The sequence below is a fragment of the Eschrichtius robustus genome, chromosome X, assembly GCF_028021215.1.
Source record: "Eschrichtius robustus isolate mEscRob2 chromosome X, mEscRob2.pri, whole genome shotgun sequence".
Lineage (NCBI taxonomy): Eukaryota > Metazoa > Chordata > Mammalia > Artiodactyla > Eschrichtiidae > Eschrichtius > Eschrichtius robustus.
Window position 1 is genome coordinate 72,946,771 of NC_090845.1, and position 18,590 is coordinate 72,965,360.

Consider the following 18,590-nt stretch of genomic DNA (forward strand, 5'->3'; position numbering starts at 1 on the left):
CACCTTAAATACTTTGTGAAATGAAGCAAGGAATAAGCAAAACACACTCTCTCCCTCTCAATCTCTCTCTCTCTCTCTCTCTCACACACATACACACACACACACACACACACACACAGCAGGACCTACTTCAAATGTACAGATACAAGTTAAAATTGAGCAGCAAAATCAGTTACATAGAATGCCTCCAGGGCAATTCAGAAAACATCTCTATTATCTACAAAAGCCAGTTTAAGCTTAGCTCTAAATCTCTCTCCCATTCAACTCCCTTCCCACCTAAAAATAAACCAAAAGAAAACAATATAGACAAAGAAAAAAAAAACTACTATCATCAAGAACAGTAAATAATCTTTAGAAATAACATAAATGTGTAAATATTATACAGCAAATTCTGACAAAGTACTAAAATGTAAGACCTCAAGATTCGAAGTACTTTTGAAGCAGTTCCTGAGAATTGCTGCTAAAGATAATGACAGCATCCACCAAGAGAGAAATAACAAGAAGGGAAAAAATCCTATATTTCCCTCTCAAAATTATAGATGAGAGAGACTGAGAGGGGTGGTACTGAAACAACAATATGGCCTGAGAAAGCAACGGCACCAAGTCAGGCCTTATTTTGGAATGGTGAGGTAATGATTACCTCTCGATGAAATAATCAAGGTAGGGAAATATAGAGGCCCTGCCCTGAAGGAACTGACCTGAATATTTCCAGACCAGACTGGTTCAAAGGAAGATAGTCTTGGAGAAACTGGGAAGGCACCAGTGGTGGTGAGGGGTCAGGGCCCTGTTGGCCACTCCCCCCTTTCTAGTCCAAATAAACCTGGTGAAAGTATATAAGAAATACAGATGTCCCTGTTCTCTTTTCCACATTCTAGAAAGAAGCGCCAGTCACTATTTTCAGCACAGCCCTCTGCACTGGGGGCTGCTATTTAAGATGAATATTGATAAAGCAAAAATTACAGGCTTGAGCACCATTTTAAAAGCACTGAAAAACTTTTTAGCTAGTAGTAAGTGCATTCACCGTTAGTAGTAAAGATTTTAAGCATGCCAAGCATAACTAGAAATCTTTAGAGTGGCTTGCTCTTGTTCAAGACACCATGGCGGGAGGGGGGTCATTTTAGCTTTCTATCTCCCTATGCTGCAAATATCTATTTATCTTTATATTAGTCCAGTGGCTAGCATAGACACTTTCACTGGCAGACAAGCATTAAATATCTGTTATATTGAATTAAGTCCTACCACAACACTCCTAATTTCTCTTACTCCCCAACATCTAATCAGTTGGCAAACTATTTTAAGTCTGCAAGGTATCTCCCATCAGTCTTCTCCTTTTACCCCTTCTGTCCTAGTTTAAAAATCTCACTACTAATTCCACTGATTAATATTCCCTACCCTCAGTCTCTCCCCAACTCCAATCCATCCTATACACTGCCATCCATTATTGCCAGCACAGATCTGGTCATGTCATTCATGAACTCAAAAATCTTCAGTAGCTCCCATTTACAGAACAACACTGAAAACCTTTAAACTAGCTTTAAAAGCCCCATACAATCTGGGCCTTGCCTACCTTTAGATGAATACCTCATCTCACACTATATCCCCATTCTCACATCACAGACTTATATCCTAGCAATATCAGATTCCTCCTTCCTCCAAGAACACCTCCATGCCTTTGCTTATATTGTCCCCATCCACCAGAAATATGTTCCTTTAATCTGTTTGTGAAAATATAATCCACTCTCCAATGCCCTGCTCGAATTCCACCTCTTTCACAAGGCCTTACTAGATCCATCCCTAAACCACCACCACAACCACCCCATTGTTGATGGTCTTGTGATCTGTATAATAGCAGTTTCTGTGTATGTCTATCTAGCCCACGTGAATGTAAACCCATGGGGCTGGGATGGGATTCAGGATGGTATATCTTTAGACACTTCACATTACAATGCTATGTACTGCACTGCCTTGTACCCAATAAACACTTCATGAATTGAACCAATTCCTACCATGACAAAAGTTCAGAATAGGAAAAAATAAATGTCAGTGAAACACCTCACTGGCCAGTTATAACAAATTAAATTATTTGTCTCTCTTTATCCCCCAAAGTAGTCCTAAATATGACTTCATATTTCATCCTTAATCATCCTGTGATTACAAATGTGATCACCATACTTAAATGAAATAATCAGATCTAGGAAGGAGGTCTTAAGAAAAACTGCTCATAAAAGGGAAAGCTGGAGCTATGACCATGGCTATCTAAATCTCAAGGTTTTAATATAGTTGACAATAATTCAGAGTTTAGGGGCAGAGAAAGGGGCATGATGATGACTGCTGGGAAAGAGAAGGAACTGGAGACCTACTATGTGCAAAGCACCTTGCCAAGTGAATTAAACACAGTACAGTATTCAGTTTTTACATAACAACTCTTGAAGATGGTTCTTCTCCCATTTACAGATGAAGAAATTGAGGCTCAGAGAGGTTAGGTAACTTGCATTGGGTCACACAGCTAGTATACGTTGGAGGTGAGATTGGAACCCAGATTAAACTGGCCTCCAAAGCCCATATTCTTTCCCCTATTACTACAGGGTCTCATGAAGTTAATTAAAACTAGCAGTTTTTTCCCAATCTGCCATATATTTGCCATCCTAGTTAAATTTTTAGAGTCTGTGGCTTTAGCTCCAAACTGTTTTTAGCAGTGAACTGTATTACTTTCAAAACTAACTTCCTTAAACAAAAGCAGTATTGCTAAAGAAATAAGTACCAATTAATATTTAATATAATATGATGATATGATATAATATACAATTTGAAAACTCTGTAGTAAACTCCATCAGGAACCAAGCACTCCCTCACCAAAACAAAAAATGCACAAACCATGTACATGGCACTACCTCATGAAAAGTCCACTTTACTAAAACAGGCTATTCTTAATGACCCTTGTCCAGGAATGACCAATACCTATCACACCTCCTAATTCTTGTTTGAAACCTCTGAAACATTTTCCCACAGGACAATTTTACAAACAGTGATTAGGCTCTTCGTCATTATACCTCTTCCCTGATCCTGACAGAATCCAGGCAACAGGTAAAATATGGCTGCCTGAGGGTTGATACCCTTTGAAGTCCCTATTCCCAGTAGACCTAATTGAGACAGTCCCTGTAAGAGTTCTCACAACCAAAGCTTCTTGCTTATCCTATTTCCCCTCTCCCAAGAACCCTCTTCTCAGGAGTCAATAGAGCCCATATTTCCCTTTTTCAGGCCCATTCTCCACCTCTCACTGGAGCCAACCTAATTCTTGTTTGAAACCTCTGACACATTTTCCCATAGGACAATTTTACAAACAGTGATTAGACTCTTCATCACTATACCTTGTTATTGTGCACTGGTCTAAAAATGTAACTATCCTTAATAATTTTTTCCTGTGCAAAAACATGTTAAGAGTCTAAACAACCAACTCTCACACTTCTGAATGATAATTCAAAGGTTAACAGCTGCCCATGAAACAAGACAGGTAAAAGATGTTGAAAAACACTCCACAATATATGATAGTGTATATAATCTTTAATTTTACCAGGATTTAACACACACAGAAATAGACATTAAAGTTTCCTTTGACATTAAGTTAACAGATTCTTACTTACATTTTCTTTAAGGACTCCAACACATTTTCAAAAAATATATTCTACAATGAAAGCACCCTTAGTCCTAAAAACTATCACAATTGAGGGCTGCAAAGCTCATGCTCAAGGTTAACATTTCTAAAGCCAACATCAACAAACATGTAATTAAAATAAATATAAATTCTGGGAAGTAAAATTGTTTCCTTCTTATCAAAAGAATACCATTATAAACAAACATCAATAACAACAACAACAACAACAACAACAAAACCCTCTTCTAAGTACTAAGCAGGTCTAAGCAGATTCAGATGTAGCATTTAGTTTTCACCAAGAATATTTTTAATTAAGTCACTTGCAGGGTTAAATCTAACCAATCATAACTGTTTTAGACAAAGAAGGCAGAAATACTATCTTTACCACATTACCTTCACCTTTCGTTTTACTTCATAGGGATTAACAATTTCCACTCCAGTATTTTTCCAAATTGCTGAGGTAGAGAGACCCATTGTTAAATCTCTATAATACCTAAAACATACTGCAAACAATAAAAAAAAAACCATATGCAGTAATTACAATTTAAAACATTTCTACATTCAAAGTTAACAAAAATAATAAGGAGTAGGCATGCGAAAGCCCCCTCCCCCATCCCAACCTTATATCCAAGCATTTAACTGTTTTTATAAACCAGATGCCTGGAACTATAAGTCAATAGATTACATACATAAATAAAACAAAATTCCTCTCCCCTTGAATAGTCTTCTAGAAAATTCTTGCAACTATGAAACATTCCAAGAAGAAATAAACCCCTCTTCGTTTATCCTGTTCTTAAGAGATGTAGAATATTAAAATGTACTTAGGAATTCCTTAGTGTACTAGTAAAATATTTCCTATAAGTAGAGAGGGTTCAACTTTAGACTCCTTCCATATTTCCACTACATTTCTTGTTAAATGTTATTCTGGCATGTAATTTTAACCCCAGTTCAGTTGGAAATTTGAAAAGAAAAAAGAACAAGTTAAACAGACAGCAGTCCAACGTGTATTTTTAAGGATGAAGCAAGTACTTCAAGACAAATTTGCACCTAGAGATGTGGAGGCTTGCGAGTCCTACCTCAAAATATCCTACTGTGAATCAATTTGGCATTCAATATTTTTAGGTCTGTGATTGTGATGTTCTCCACTGTACTACTAGGCTGTCAATGATTAGGTTATCAGAAAAAGATCTGACTTTCTATCCCCAAAGTCTCGTTTTTGTGTTTAAATGCCGCTTGCTTTAATAACAAGAACAACAAAAACAACAAAGAAACAATAATAAAAACAAAGTACCTGTGCACATCTAAGTTCTCACTGCACAGCTGACCAAAGCCCAACCAGAACAGTTTCAAAGTAAGAAGAGCGGGAAGGGAGGTGAACCAAAATACTTCGGTTGAACCTCGCTGTCTTACCAAAGATTGGTCTCATAAGGGCTGGGGTTTACTTTGCGTGTTCTTTTACTGACCAACGGGGCGGGGACAACAGTTGGGCAAGGGAGAAGGGGCGGGAGGAAGAGGGCAGTAGAATTCAGGGGACCGCAAAGGAGGCTGCAGAAATCACCTGAATGTAGATAAAGAAACCTCGCCTCCAGTTAATCTCCACTTAGGTTGTTACAAAGAACCACAATAAGCCACAAAGAAATGAGAAAAGTAAGGAGCACTCATCCCTATGTGCAAATCTCCCCAGAGTCTGTCACCTTGCTGTGTTTCTGTTGCGCTGGGTTCCTAAAGCACCCGGGGTTCAATAGAGAGCTGCAGTCAGCAGCTGTCCCCCAAAATGTTCCCAACTAGCAAACTTGGCGCAGCGTAGAAAGAGGGACACGCGGAGCCAGGCGCGGCACCTGGCGCATCCCCCAGTTCCACTTCAGGTCGCAAAGTGAAGAAACTTAGTCACAACTCTGGCGTGGCCCGCGAGGCAGTCACTCCGCCCGAGGCCAAGCCCGGGCCCGGGATGCACTCACTCCCAACTCGAGAGCCCGCCGCCCAGTCCCCGCCGGCTCCCAGGCGAAAGCGCGGTTTGGGCAGAGCGTGCTCCGCCGCCCCGCAGCCTCAAGGAGGCTGGCCTGGGCACCTCGCTTTCCAGCCCCACGCCCCTTCTCTCTCGGGCCCCCGGCAACGGTCCTGAGAGGAGGAGGGTGGCGGCTCCAGCCCCTCTTGGCCACCGCACTAACCTCGCAGCTGCTTGCGCTGCCGCCGAACAGCTCCATTTCTTGGTCCCAGAGCTCGTCTTGAGGAGTGAACGGTAGCATCGCCCCTTCAGGAGCACTCGAACAGGAGCTGCCAACCGCCCGCGCGGCCGCGCATCCCGTCTTTGGAGCTTGCCTGCCACTGCCGCCGCCGCCGCCGCCGCCGGGATCCCCAGCCTTGCCTTCTGCGACAGCTGCCCTCGCCGTGGGGTCCCTCAGAGACTCGGAGCGAGGGGTCGCCGCCGCCGCAGGCTGCTGCTCCCCAAAGAGAAGACAACTCTGTGCTGCCTCTCCAAGAGCTGCCGCTCGGCTCGTGCTCACCACTGCCACCGCTGCAGCCGCCGCAACAGTCGCTCAGCGGTGACTCCCCCCCGCCACCCCGCTTCCTCGGGCCCCCTCCCAGCTCCCAGCTCTGTCAATATGGCGGCAGCGGCCGCTTTACCTGTGCGGCGCCTGGAACCCCCCACCGCGGCGGCACAGCAGCGTCACCCGAACGTCAATGGAGATTCCCCAGCCTGGGGTGAAGGGGGGGTGGGAAAGAGGGGCGGGGGTGGGTGCGGGAGACCGCGTGGTGGGGGGTGGGAAAGAGGGGAGGGGGGCGTGCTGGGCGGGGGAGGCGGGAGAGGAGTAGTAAAATCCTCTGCTAGCTCCTCGGTAAACCTGCCCTCTCCATGGAGCATGCGCGGCGCTGTTCACACATGCTCAGCAGGCCCTCTCAAGTCTACCGAGCAGTCTTGCCGGCGGGAGGATTCCCAAAAAGGTTGGGGGAACCGGGGACCCTCCTGAGCGTTGGAGGGGTCAGTGTCAGGGGAGGACTCCAGGAATATCTGCTTGCCGGGCTCGCAAAAGCAGGCGCCCTATACACCGAACCACGCCCATTTTGGTACTTAGTGACAAATACTAGGGCGGGGGTTTTAGTCCATTTTACATTATCCTCCTAGAAGCTGGAGACAGGAATAAAATCCATTTAAAATAAATCAATACACCTGCGCTCCCTAACTCCCGGCCCCCCGCTTGTTCCGCTCACGGTGTTGGTGTTTACGCTGGTTGTCTTCATACTATTGATGACACACAATGTTTCCAGTATTCACATACACCACCACTTATTGGACTCTACTTGTGGCAGTAAAGGCAGAATGTATGAAGCTAACCTCACCTCCACCCCGCTCTGAGGATATTGGACCTATAGTGACAGAAATGATCAATCAAACATTTACTGCTTTGCTACTCTAAGCCACACGCTGTACTAGGCGCTAGCGATTTAACTGAGATAAAGTACAGCCTCATACACAGGAGATGATCAAGATCCTGCTCATGGAAATACTTCAGAACCTAAAGTTAAAAAGTTATTCCATATTTGACACTTCAAAGAACTTAAAAGAGCAACTGTAACAGCGACTAAGCCAGCTCAGTACCTTGGAGAGGTTTCTAATGGTAGACATAAAGCACCCCCTCCCACCTACTACACCTAGGGCTGTGGTGCTGTGCTCGTGGAAAACGTTGAACTGTGCCCTCCATTTATTTCACCATGTAGTGTCCAGCGTTAGCAAAGTAAAGCGGACCACAGAGATTGCCACTGAATCGCAAACAAAGATCACTAGTAGGTCACTCCCACCTACTCTGCTTAAAATCCCAGGGAGAAAGTGAGCTTTATGAATATGATTCTGTGAAAATGAAAGTAGTGGGGACATGGGGCTATAAACAGTGAAAATATGTGAGTCTGCGCACACGCACATAAACTCCCCTTTGGCTGAACTGACAGCGGTCTTAGGCCAACGCTTTTGAGATTTGTATATCATCTTTTCTTGCCTACTCAAAGGCTTTGTTCTGCAATCCCTCGCCCCACCCCCCGCCCGCCCCTTTCACATCATCTATTTTCCTCCCTCTACTGGACATTTCCCATCAACAAAAAACACGCTGTTACTGACTTCAACTTGCCGGACCACTCGTTAGCATTTGATGCAGTTCATGACTCTTTAAACATTTTCTTCACTTGGCCCCCAGAACAAAACATTGTTCATTTTCCTCCTCCATCATTGGCCATTTCTTCTCAGTGTCCTTTGCCGGATCATCCTTCGTCTTCCTAATCTCTAAAAGTTGGAACTTCAGGGCTCAATCCTTGACCTCTACCTTCCCCAACATTCTAGGCATTTCCATATCCCATCCTGTTCCATGGCTTTAAATCCCATCTGTATGCTGAGGACTCTCAAATTTTACCTCCAACCATAAACTCTTTCTTGAAATCAAGACTTGTACATGCAACTGCCTATTCTGTTTGGATACTTGGTAGGGATCTCAAACAACCCATTCAAACTGAATTCTTGATTCGACCCTAACCAACCTGCTCCTCACCTAGTCTTCTTCAGAATAATTAATGATCTCCACCATCCACTAGTTTTTTTCTCAAATGTCACCTCAGAGTCTTTCTACGGCCATCCATTCTAAAACACCATCCCATAATTATCTAACCTCACCCTGCTTTTTCTTCATAACACCAATCAACATGTGGTATATTATTTATTTATTTATTTATTTATTCCCTCCAGCACCTAGCATAATGCCTGGAACATAATGAGGCTCAGTAAATATTTTCTGAATGAATGAATTTGTCCTTTGCTCTTGTTTTATGCATTTGATAAATACACCACATAAACTATATTAAGAAGCTTCCTCACTATGAATGTATTACTCTGCTTCTATATACAATTTAACCTTCATATATGTTCATTCATTCAACATTCCCCTTAGCTTATAAACATACATATGTCTCTCTCATTAAAAAATTAATTAAAATCCCTTCCTCAACTCAATGGTTTTAATAGACTCCCATTTTTCAAATCCTTCCATCAGTTAACAAGTCTTTTTTCTTCTATCTCAAATATTTTTTCAATGTCTGCTCTATCCCCACTGCCACTGACTCAGTTCACCTTGTAAAATATTTACTTGAACCAATGATAACAATGATTCCCCTTAACTGATCTCTCTGACTCTAAATTTATACTATCTCCCCAATCCATCCTCCTCACTGGCAGCCCATTGATCAAAATTCTCCAATGATTCTTCTATCATCTCCAGTAAAATATCCAAACTCCTTAGCTCTAAATGCAAATGTTTAAATGTTTTTACCATCTGGCCTCTGACTATCTTCCTAGCTTCATCTACCATTTCATATTCCAGTCAAATTTATGCATATGTTATTGTCTCCTCCCTATCCTAGTCTTCCTAGACAACTTTCTCTTAATAGCAGTCAACATTAACTACTACTTACTGAGAGCTGACTATGCTCCAGGCATATGCTCTTCATGAATTCATTTAGCCCGCATAACAACTTGTGAAAATTTATATTATCTATATTTTACAGACGAGGAACCTGAGCCTAAGGTTCAGTAATTTCCCCAAGACCTCACAGATATTAAATGAAAAATCTAGAATTAAAACCGGGTCTGCCTGGTGTAAAACCTTCTACCCCACTCTGGTGCTCTGTGAAACCTCTCTGAGCTTAACTTCCCCTCTTCATTCCTTCTTTCCACTCATCCCAGGGATAAATTAGTCACCCATTCCTCTGTACTTCCATACAGAGGAATATGTTTTCCATATACTATGTTTTCCATATACTTATTATGTTTTCCATAATATGTTTTCCATATACTAATTTCAGCACTGCTTTATCTTTCTTTATCAGTGAACTTTGAGCTGTTTTATGTTACTGTATTAACCTATTAAGGTCTGCATTCACAGCGTATGGCTGGTGCTCAATAAATATGTTGGATGGACAAACAACACTTCTCTACTTTAGCCAGACACTGTATTAAAGTTGTGATCTGATATAAAAATGTATGACAGTACTTAACTCTGTGAAGTTTAATGCCTACTTGCTCTTTGTTGACTCCCTGTATAAAAGACGTATTATCTGATTTTAAGTTATTAGTAACCAGGGACTATTAGATCTAATTTCTACTAGCCGAGAAGACCCTTGAATTGTTGGTGAAAAATATGATGACTTTACTTAAGCACAAAGGCATGTACTAAGGAAGACTGGAACTTCTAAATCTTCTACAAAGTACATGAAGACTGGAACTTCTAAATCTTCTACAAAGTATACACAGCAGAGTTTGTTGCTTTCCCTTCAGTCTTCAGGACATTTTTGCCTCAAAATTTCTATATGCCTATGTATCTCTGGATTTCCAATTATTGTAGCATAGCATTAAAAGTTTACAAAATATTTGGCAATATTTTGGTGGTTCTGGAACTGGGATGTACTATAACTAGTTTCTAAATAATATATTGTTCACAATAACTATACTCCAATATAAAATACATTTAAAAAATTAAGAAAATAATGCTCAGCCACAAAATCTAAAAAAAAAAAAGATGATAAGATGGACTCTACCATCATTAGAGCATATTTTCTGAGTATTTCCAGGACTAGGGAAAGGGTACACAAACCTCCACACTGACTTCTTTGCCCTGTGACAAATGGCACACACTGGATGATCAGGGTCAGGTGTGAAAGTGGGTAGTCATGCAATTTAGCTGAAAAAAGTTAACTGACCCATATGGAGATAAAAAACAACCCATCTTGGCTCCACTAAGGGGGTGTGAAATATGAACCAAGGACCATTGATCAGAAGATCACATAACACCCACAGATCCTACATTGTGGTTCTGATTCCAAAACTGTGACATATACAAAGTAATGCATATTTAGGGTATAATTATAGAAAGAGCCACACAGTCCCTCAGTAATCTCTGCCTAGTTCCCCGAAGTTTATGATCCAAATAGCTGGAAAGTGATGAACCAACACAGAGCATAAAAGCACTATTAGAAAAATATTCAAATATTTTATCTTGGAGATACTCTGATTGAAAAATATAAAAATGGGATCTATGTACAGAAACAGGAAACGTTTGTTTTAGCAAATACTTATATTTAAATCATTCCTTAGGAGTGTCAGATAATTTTGTTCTCTTAAAATACTAAGTAACTTTGGTCCCTCTACAAATCAACTTCAAAAGAGGGAGCAAGTCACACATACTTGTGAAATATGTTTCATTATTGCCTTTTTGTTGAGATGAATGAGATTAAACAGTAAATAGACGATAGATATGACCATAGTTTAGTAGTTATTCCTCTTTGGAGAGTAACTAAAGTTTATAGTACACAGAGAGTAAAATCCCTTAATAATACTAGAGAGGGGGAAGAGTAGTAACGATTGTTTGTAGTCTAACTCCTAAGATTTTTATGAAAGATACTTACATTTTACGATTTAGCTAGAACTCCAACTCATCTAATTTTAACAATGGCACAGGTTACAAAGGAGTTCTTCTGTATTATATACAAGCAAAATATCAAAAAGTAAAATTTTATTTTCTTTTTATTTCTAAATATCTTTAAATCCAGCCAACATATTTGCTTATAATGACATTTTTCTGGAAAAAAAAAACAGCTGATCTTAATAGTGGGTTTGCCAAAATGTTAGAATGATGGATCTACTAAACAAGAAATGAATTCCGAGGATGACATACATAAATGTAATAACCAGCCATAGTTGACAAAACAGATACATTTTTAAAAGCCCAAGCAATTGCACCAGATATGAAGGTAATCTGGCTGCCCACATCCTTCACAGCATTATTAACCAAGGTACAGCCAATTAATTTGACTGGTTATATAATGTCTCTTCCTTAGCTCACAATTTTTCAATTGGGTCCCTTGCAAATCTTAGAACTTTTTTGAGAGTTCCTTCTGAGATAAAAGTGGGCCATTCTTTGATTAAGGATATGAGAGTAACCATGTTACCCTAGTAAGACTTCGAACATAACTCATAAGTCTGTAAAGCAATAAAAATGTAAATTTGTGCATCTACCAATTTACCTAGTGTCAGACTGTCTTTTGCATATAATTTGCAAAACTCTTGTCACCTACAATAAAACATGTGATCAGAGTTCCCATGACTGAGGTAATGATAAAAGATTTCCCTGGGCCCATCCATACATGTTCACTAGGTTCCCCTGGTATTAAAAGTTTCTAAATAGGAATTATGTTAAACTGAACCAGATAATTTCAGACTTATGGTCATGGTCTTATTAACATTGTACTCTAAGTCGTTGGTAAGATTCGTGCACATCAGAATCACCTGCAGGGCTTTGTCAAAACACAGGTTGCTGAGCCCCAGTGTTTCTGATTCATTAAATCTGGATTGGGGACTGACTGTTTGCATTCCTACCAAGTTCCCAGGTGATACTGATGCTGCTGGTCTTAGAGCCAAACTTTGAGAACCACTGTTTTAAGTTATAATAAGCCAAAGTAAGAGACAGATATTTTAGAGAGTAATTTTGTTCAAAAAGCCTATATGATTCATTCAAATTTCAGATTTTTAAACTCATATCAAAAATTATAGGGATTGGAAAGTAAATGCGAATTTAAACTGCAAAAAAATCTACAAAGGAAATCTTATAAAAGGTACAAACTCCACTGAAGCCCTTTAAGACCTCATTATATAAAAACAGTTGGCAAGCTAACAACTTATTATTAGTATATATAGTTGAAGGTAATAAAAGTGCCTTTTTCCTGATGCCCTACATTAGGAGTTCAACTGGGAAAATAGGCAAATTTGGAGGTGGCTACAGAAGAAAAGTTTATATATATATATATATATATATATATATATATATATATATATATATATATATTCAGATTCAGATTGGGCACAGACAGGGACAGGTGACAAAGCTTCTAGGTTACTTATGGTCAACAAGTCAGAGATAAGCAAGTTGAAATTAGGAAGATACGTAGACATTGATATGGGCAGAGGGTTCTCGTCCAGGGGATCAGGACAACTTCAGGTAAATGTAGTGTAGTACCCTGGATAGCTCCCTGGAGGAGAATTTGCTTTGAGTTTAAGTCTGGCCTCACCTAAGACTTTTTATTTTCTATTTAGAACCCCACTCCTTGTTAGAATTATGAATGCTCAAGGAGCCCACACATTTATGTAAAGTTGAGCCCCTGGTTACTAGGGGGCAGAGGATTATTCTAATTTCCCAAGTAACATTCAGAACCCCTATCGGAAACATCTAGAATCCCAAGTAGGCCTATGTCAGGGTCCTGACATATTTAGACAAAACAAGACTTTTAAAACCAATAATTGGCTTTCCATCCTTAAACTGAGAATTATTTTTATTATTTTCTTTCTGCATTTAGTGATTCAGAGTTCATTTAGCTCCTAAATTATTTATTGAATTGACCTAAAGTCTAGTTTCAAGAGATTTTCAAAGTGAATGTTATAGAAAATAATCTTGTAACTCTTTAGCACACTCTTAGAAAATACATCCTATATAATCAGGAAAAGTTCTTAAAGGCAACACAGTTTCTACCTAACTTCTCTGTTTTCTACATCTTTGAGTATGATCTAGTATATTTAATTGGACATTTAATTAAAGCAAGATTAAAACCTATTTTAAAAAAAAATTGTGTATGCTTAAGGTGTTCAATATGGCGATTCGATATACATAGTGAAAGGTTTACTACAGTCAAGCTAATTAACATATATCCTCACAGTTACCATTTTTGATGTCTGATGAGAGCACCTGAAATCTATTCTCTTAGCAAATTTCCAGGATTCAATACAGTATTATTAACTAGAGTCATCATGTTGTAGATAATCTCTAGACCTATTCATCCTACATAACTGCAACTTTGTACCCTTTGAACAATATTTCCCCATTTCTTTCACCTCTTTGCCCTTGGTAACTACCATTCTTCTCTCAGTTTCCATGTATTCAACTTTTTTAGATTTTACTTGTAAGTGAGACCATGCAGTGCTTTTCTTTCTGTGTCTGACTTATTTCACTTGACACAATGTCCTTCAGATTCATCCATATTGTTACAAATGGCAGGATTTCCTAATTTTTTATTATTGAATAATATTTCAAATATCACATTTTCTTAATCCACTCATCCATCGATAGACGCTTAGGTCATTTCCATATCTTGACTACTGTGACTAATGCCGAAATGAATATGGGAGTGCAGATATCTCTTTGAAATATTAATTTCATTTCCTTTGGGTATATACCCTGAAGAGGGATTACTGGTTCATATGGTAGTTCAATTTTTAGTAAAACTGACCCTTAATCAGAGGTCCTGCAATGGCATTTCTTATCTTTTGGATTTTAATCCCTTTCAAGAAAAGAATTTAAGTTAAAGCCTTACTTAAATTAATAGCTATTCAAAAAGAATCTAATTTCATACCTTAGAAACCCTTTGTTGTTTATCAAATGGCATTTAAATGAGAAAAAATCTCATTAAAAACATAAATACTATACCTTAACTCAGGGAAGATTTGACCTCCTTTTAAAAATAATAAAATATTAACATTACAATACATCTTAGAACTAAAATAGATGACCAGGCTTATACACAAGGACATACAGTGCCAAAGGAAACTCCTATATGACCTCTCCCTAAACATTCTTTAAACAAATTGATTTTTTAAAAAATATCACCTAGAATTCCACTTCAGCCTAGGATGTAGAAAAGATGGAAACTGCATCATTTCTCTCCTAACAACAACAAAAAAGGCAAATAAACAACAAAGTAATAACTTTTCTTGAACCCATCAGAAAGCTGAGGTTACAGGGCAACAGAATAGCCTAAAATCCAAAGACAAGCCTTCCAAGGAGAGATGGAACGCTAGCACTGGTTCACCTGTAGCACAACACAGGAGTAAAAGATATATGATGCCATAAAGCAGTAAGGAGAATTGAGTTAAATTTTTAAATGATTTTTCTAAAGTCCAAATGTGGAGTACCATGATATTATAAAACTTGGAACTGCAAAGACCAGGGAAGTTGGCATCCACTCTCAGGCTGTTCTCCACAGACTTACACCTGGTGATCATGAGAAAGATGGGTGGCAGGGCAGAACACCAGGTAAAGCCTCTCTGAATATTGCAGGCCTGGAAGAGGGGGGAAGCCATTGCTACAGAAAAGGCAAAAATTCTGCACAAATGCTACTGGCTGGTAGGGGGAGGTGTGGCAGCGCACACTGTTGCCCCTCAGGAAATGTGTGAACACCCACTGCTTCCAAGGAAGGGTAAAAGGAAAAAAAAATCCCTCTGTTCCTTAGGAGAGGGGCAGAAAGCTGTCCCAGACTCAGACAATTAGAGGCTTCCTAGCAATGAGAAGGGGCAGAAAACTTTCCTTCAAAGGCCCACCAAAGATATAAGGCAATATTTAGCTGCCATGCAGAGGAGAGGCAGTATGGCTGAGAAAATTCCATTCTGGTAAACCAAGGGACACAAGGTCTGTCTAAGACTGAGGCTACACTGGGACAACAGAGAAATCCCCTTGTCCTACCACTATGCTAGCATGTGCCAAATAAAAAGCAACAGCAAATTAATTTAATATTGATCATATTGTAAAATTTAAAATTATAAAACTTTTAGAAGAAAACATAAGAAATATCTTTGTGACTTAGGGTCACAAGTCGTAGATGAAGAGTTCTTAAATATGACATCAAAGCTATGATCCATAGAAGAACAAATTGATAAATTAGACTTCATCTAATTAAACTTTTTTCTGCAAAAGATCCTATTAAAAGTATGAAAACATAAGCCACAGACTGGCGGAAAAGTTTGCAAATTACATATCTGACAAAAGCCTTGATCCAGAATATATAAAGAATTCTGTAAACTCAAAAGGAAAAAAAATACCAAAAAAATCAAATTTAAAATTAGGAAAAATACTGGAACAAACACTCCACCAGACAGAACATATGTGCCAATAAGCACATGAAAAGATATTCAACACTGACAACATCAAATGCTGGCAAGGATGTAGAACAACAGGAACTCTCATTCATTGCTAATGGAAATGCAGAATGGTACAAACTACTCTGGAAGACAGTTTGCCAGTTTCCTAAAAAACTTAACATGCTCTTAACATATGATCCAGATATTGTGCTCCTTGCTATTTACCCAAAGGAACTGAGGACTTATGTCTACACAAAACCCTGCACATGGATGTTTATAGCAGTTTTATTAATAATTGCCAAAACTTGGAATCAATCAAGATGTCCTTCAGTAGGTGAGTGGATACATAAACTGTGGTATATCCAGATAATATATTATTCAGTGCTAAAAAGAAATAAGCTATCAAGCCATTAAAATATATGGAAGAACCTTAAATGCATATTACTAAGTGAAAGAAGTCAATCTGAAAAGGTTATGATTTCAATTATATGACATTCTGGAAAAGGCAAATCTATGGAGACCATAAAAAGAACAATGGTTATCAGGAGTTAGTGAGGAGGAAGGGATAAAGAGGTGGAGCAAAGAGGATTTTTAGAGCAGTGAAATTATTCTGTGTGATACTATAATAGTGGATACAGGCCATTACATATTAGTCAAAACCCATAGAATGTACAACACCAAGAGTGAACCCTAATGTAAACTACGGACTTTAGTGATAATGATGTTTCAGTGTAGGTCCATCAGTTGTAACAAATGCATCTGGTGTGAGATGCTGATAGTGGGAGAGGCTGTTCATATATACAGGCAGGGAGTATATGAAAAATCTCTGTATTTTCCTCCCAATTTTGCTGTGAACCTAAAATTGCTCTTTAAAGTGTCTATTTTTTAAAAAATAAGATATTCAACATTGCTATGGTATGAATGTTTTTGTCCCCCCAATATTAGATTAGTACTTAGAATCGATAGCATTAAATGCTTATATTAGAAAAGAAGAAACTTCTCAAATAAATAACTTAAAGTTCTACCTTAATAAAGTAGTAAAAGAAGAACAAATTGAACTCAAAGCAAGCAGAAAGAAGGAAATAATAAAAATAAGACTGAAAATCAATGAAATTGAAGACAGAAAACAATAAAGAAAATCAATAGAACCAAAATCTGATACTTCTTGAAAAGATGAATCAAATTTATAAGCCACAGTCTTCACCAATCAAGAAAAAAGGTAGAAGGCACAAACTACAGATATCAAGAATGAAGTAAGAAATATCACTACAAATTCTACATATATGAAAAGTATAATAAAGGATACTAAAAACAACTTTATGCCAATAAATCCAATAGATAAAATTAACCAGTTTCTTTCTTTTTATATTTTTTAAATTTTTTACTTTAAAAAAAAATTTATATTGGAGTATAGTTGATTTATAATGTTGTGTTAGTTGTGACCAGTTACTTGAAAGAAGCAAACAACAAAAGCTCACTCAAGATTCAGTGGAATATTATTCAGCCATAAAAGGAATGAAATATTGAAACATGCTACAACATGGATGAACCTTGAAAACATTGTGTTAAATGAAAGAAGCCAGACACAAAGGACCACATATTGTATGATTCCATTTATTTATTTATTTATTTATTTTTAATTTTTGGCTGCGTGTGGACTTTTTTCTAGTTGCGGCAAGAGGGGGTTACTCTTTGCACTGTGTGGGCTTCTCATTGTAGTGGCTTCTCTTGTTGTGGAGCACGGGCTCTAGGAGTGCAGGCTTCAGTAGTTGCAGCATGCAGGCCCTAGAGCACGCAGGCTTCAGTAGTTGTGGCATGCAGGCTCAGTAGTTGTGGCTCATGGGCTCTAGAGCACAGGCTCAGTAGTTGTGGTGCATGGGCTTAGTTGCTCTGCAGCATGTGGGATCTTCCCAGACCAGGGATCGAACCAGTGTCCCTTGCATTGGCAGGCAGATTCTTAACCACTGCACCACCAGGGAAGTCCCCTATGATTCCATTTATATAAATGTCCAAAATAGGCAAATTCATAAAGATATAAAGTAGATTAGTAGTTTCCAGGGGCTGGGGGGAGGGGAAAATGAGGAGTGACTACTAATGGGTAGTGGGTTTCTTTTGGGGGAGATGAAAATGTGCTGGAATTATATAGTGGTGTCAGTGATACAATCTCATATATATACTAAATTCTACACTTCAAAAGGGTGAATTTTATAGTATGTGAATTATATATCAATGAAAATAAATAGATATCATGAATATAATCCTGTATCTATTATAGTAATTGAATTCATAGTTAAAAACATTCCAACAAAGAAAATTTAGGCCCAGATAGCTCAACAGGTGAGTTTTAACACATATTTAGTTAATAAATAATACCAGTTCTACACAAGCTCTTCCAGAAAATAAAAGGAGGAAACACTTTCCAAGTTATTTTTAATTCCAATATTAACCTGATACCAAAACAGAGAGAAATTACAAGAAAATAAAAATACAGTATACTTCAAGAACATAGAAGCAAATATCTTCTCCAAAATATGAGCAGAGTCCACAAATAAATTAAAAAATAAAAGGCATTATGGCCAAAAGATATTTCTCATGAGAATGAAAGATTAGTCCAATATTAGAAACACAATCAGTATAATTCAACAAATTAAGAGACTGAAGAAGAAAAAATCACATTGTTTCAATGACACAGAAGAAGCATTTGACAAAATCTGACATCAATTCATGATAAAAACTCTCAGAAAATTAAGAACAGAAAGAAACTTCCTCAACCTGAATAAGGACATCTATGAAAAACATACAGCTAACTTCATACTCAATGATAAAATACCGAATGCTTTCCCCCTAAGATCACGACCAAGATCATCAGCATTATTTATAATAGCCAATACATGGAACCAACCTAAGTGCCCATCAACGGACGAATGGATAAAGAAGATGTAAGATACACACACACAGACACACACAAACACACACACACACAATGGAATGCTACTCAGCCAT

At 38.6% G+C, this 18,590-nt stretch overlaps 1 protein-coding gene across 4 annotated transcripts in view; it reads right to left on the reverse strand.

Moving 5' to 3' along the window:
* The window catches only part of RPS6KA6 (ribosomal protein S6 kinase A6), a 197,192-nt gene that overhangs the window by 138,489 nt on the left and 40,113 nt on the right, over window positions 1–18,590 (reverse strand). For 2 of the 4 annotated variants that reach the window (XM_068532499.1, XM_068532502.1), the window contains exon 1: window positions 4,046–4,133. The exons of 1 other annotated variant lie outside the window; for it this stretch is intronic. In XM_068532499.1, the coding sequence (XP_068388600.1) occupies window positions 4,046–4,126 (81 nt within the window). In that variant the 5' untranslated portion in view covers window positions 4,127–4,133. Of the gene's footprint in view, window positions 1–4,045; window positions 4,134–5,820; window positions 5,905–18,590 lie in introns of those variants that run through there. One more of the 4 variants, XM_068532500.1, reaches the window with a different exon arrangement.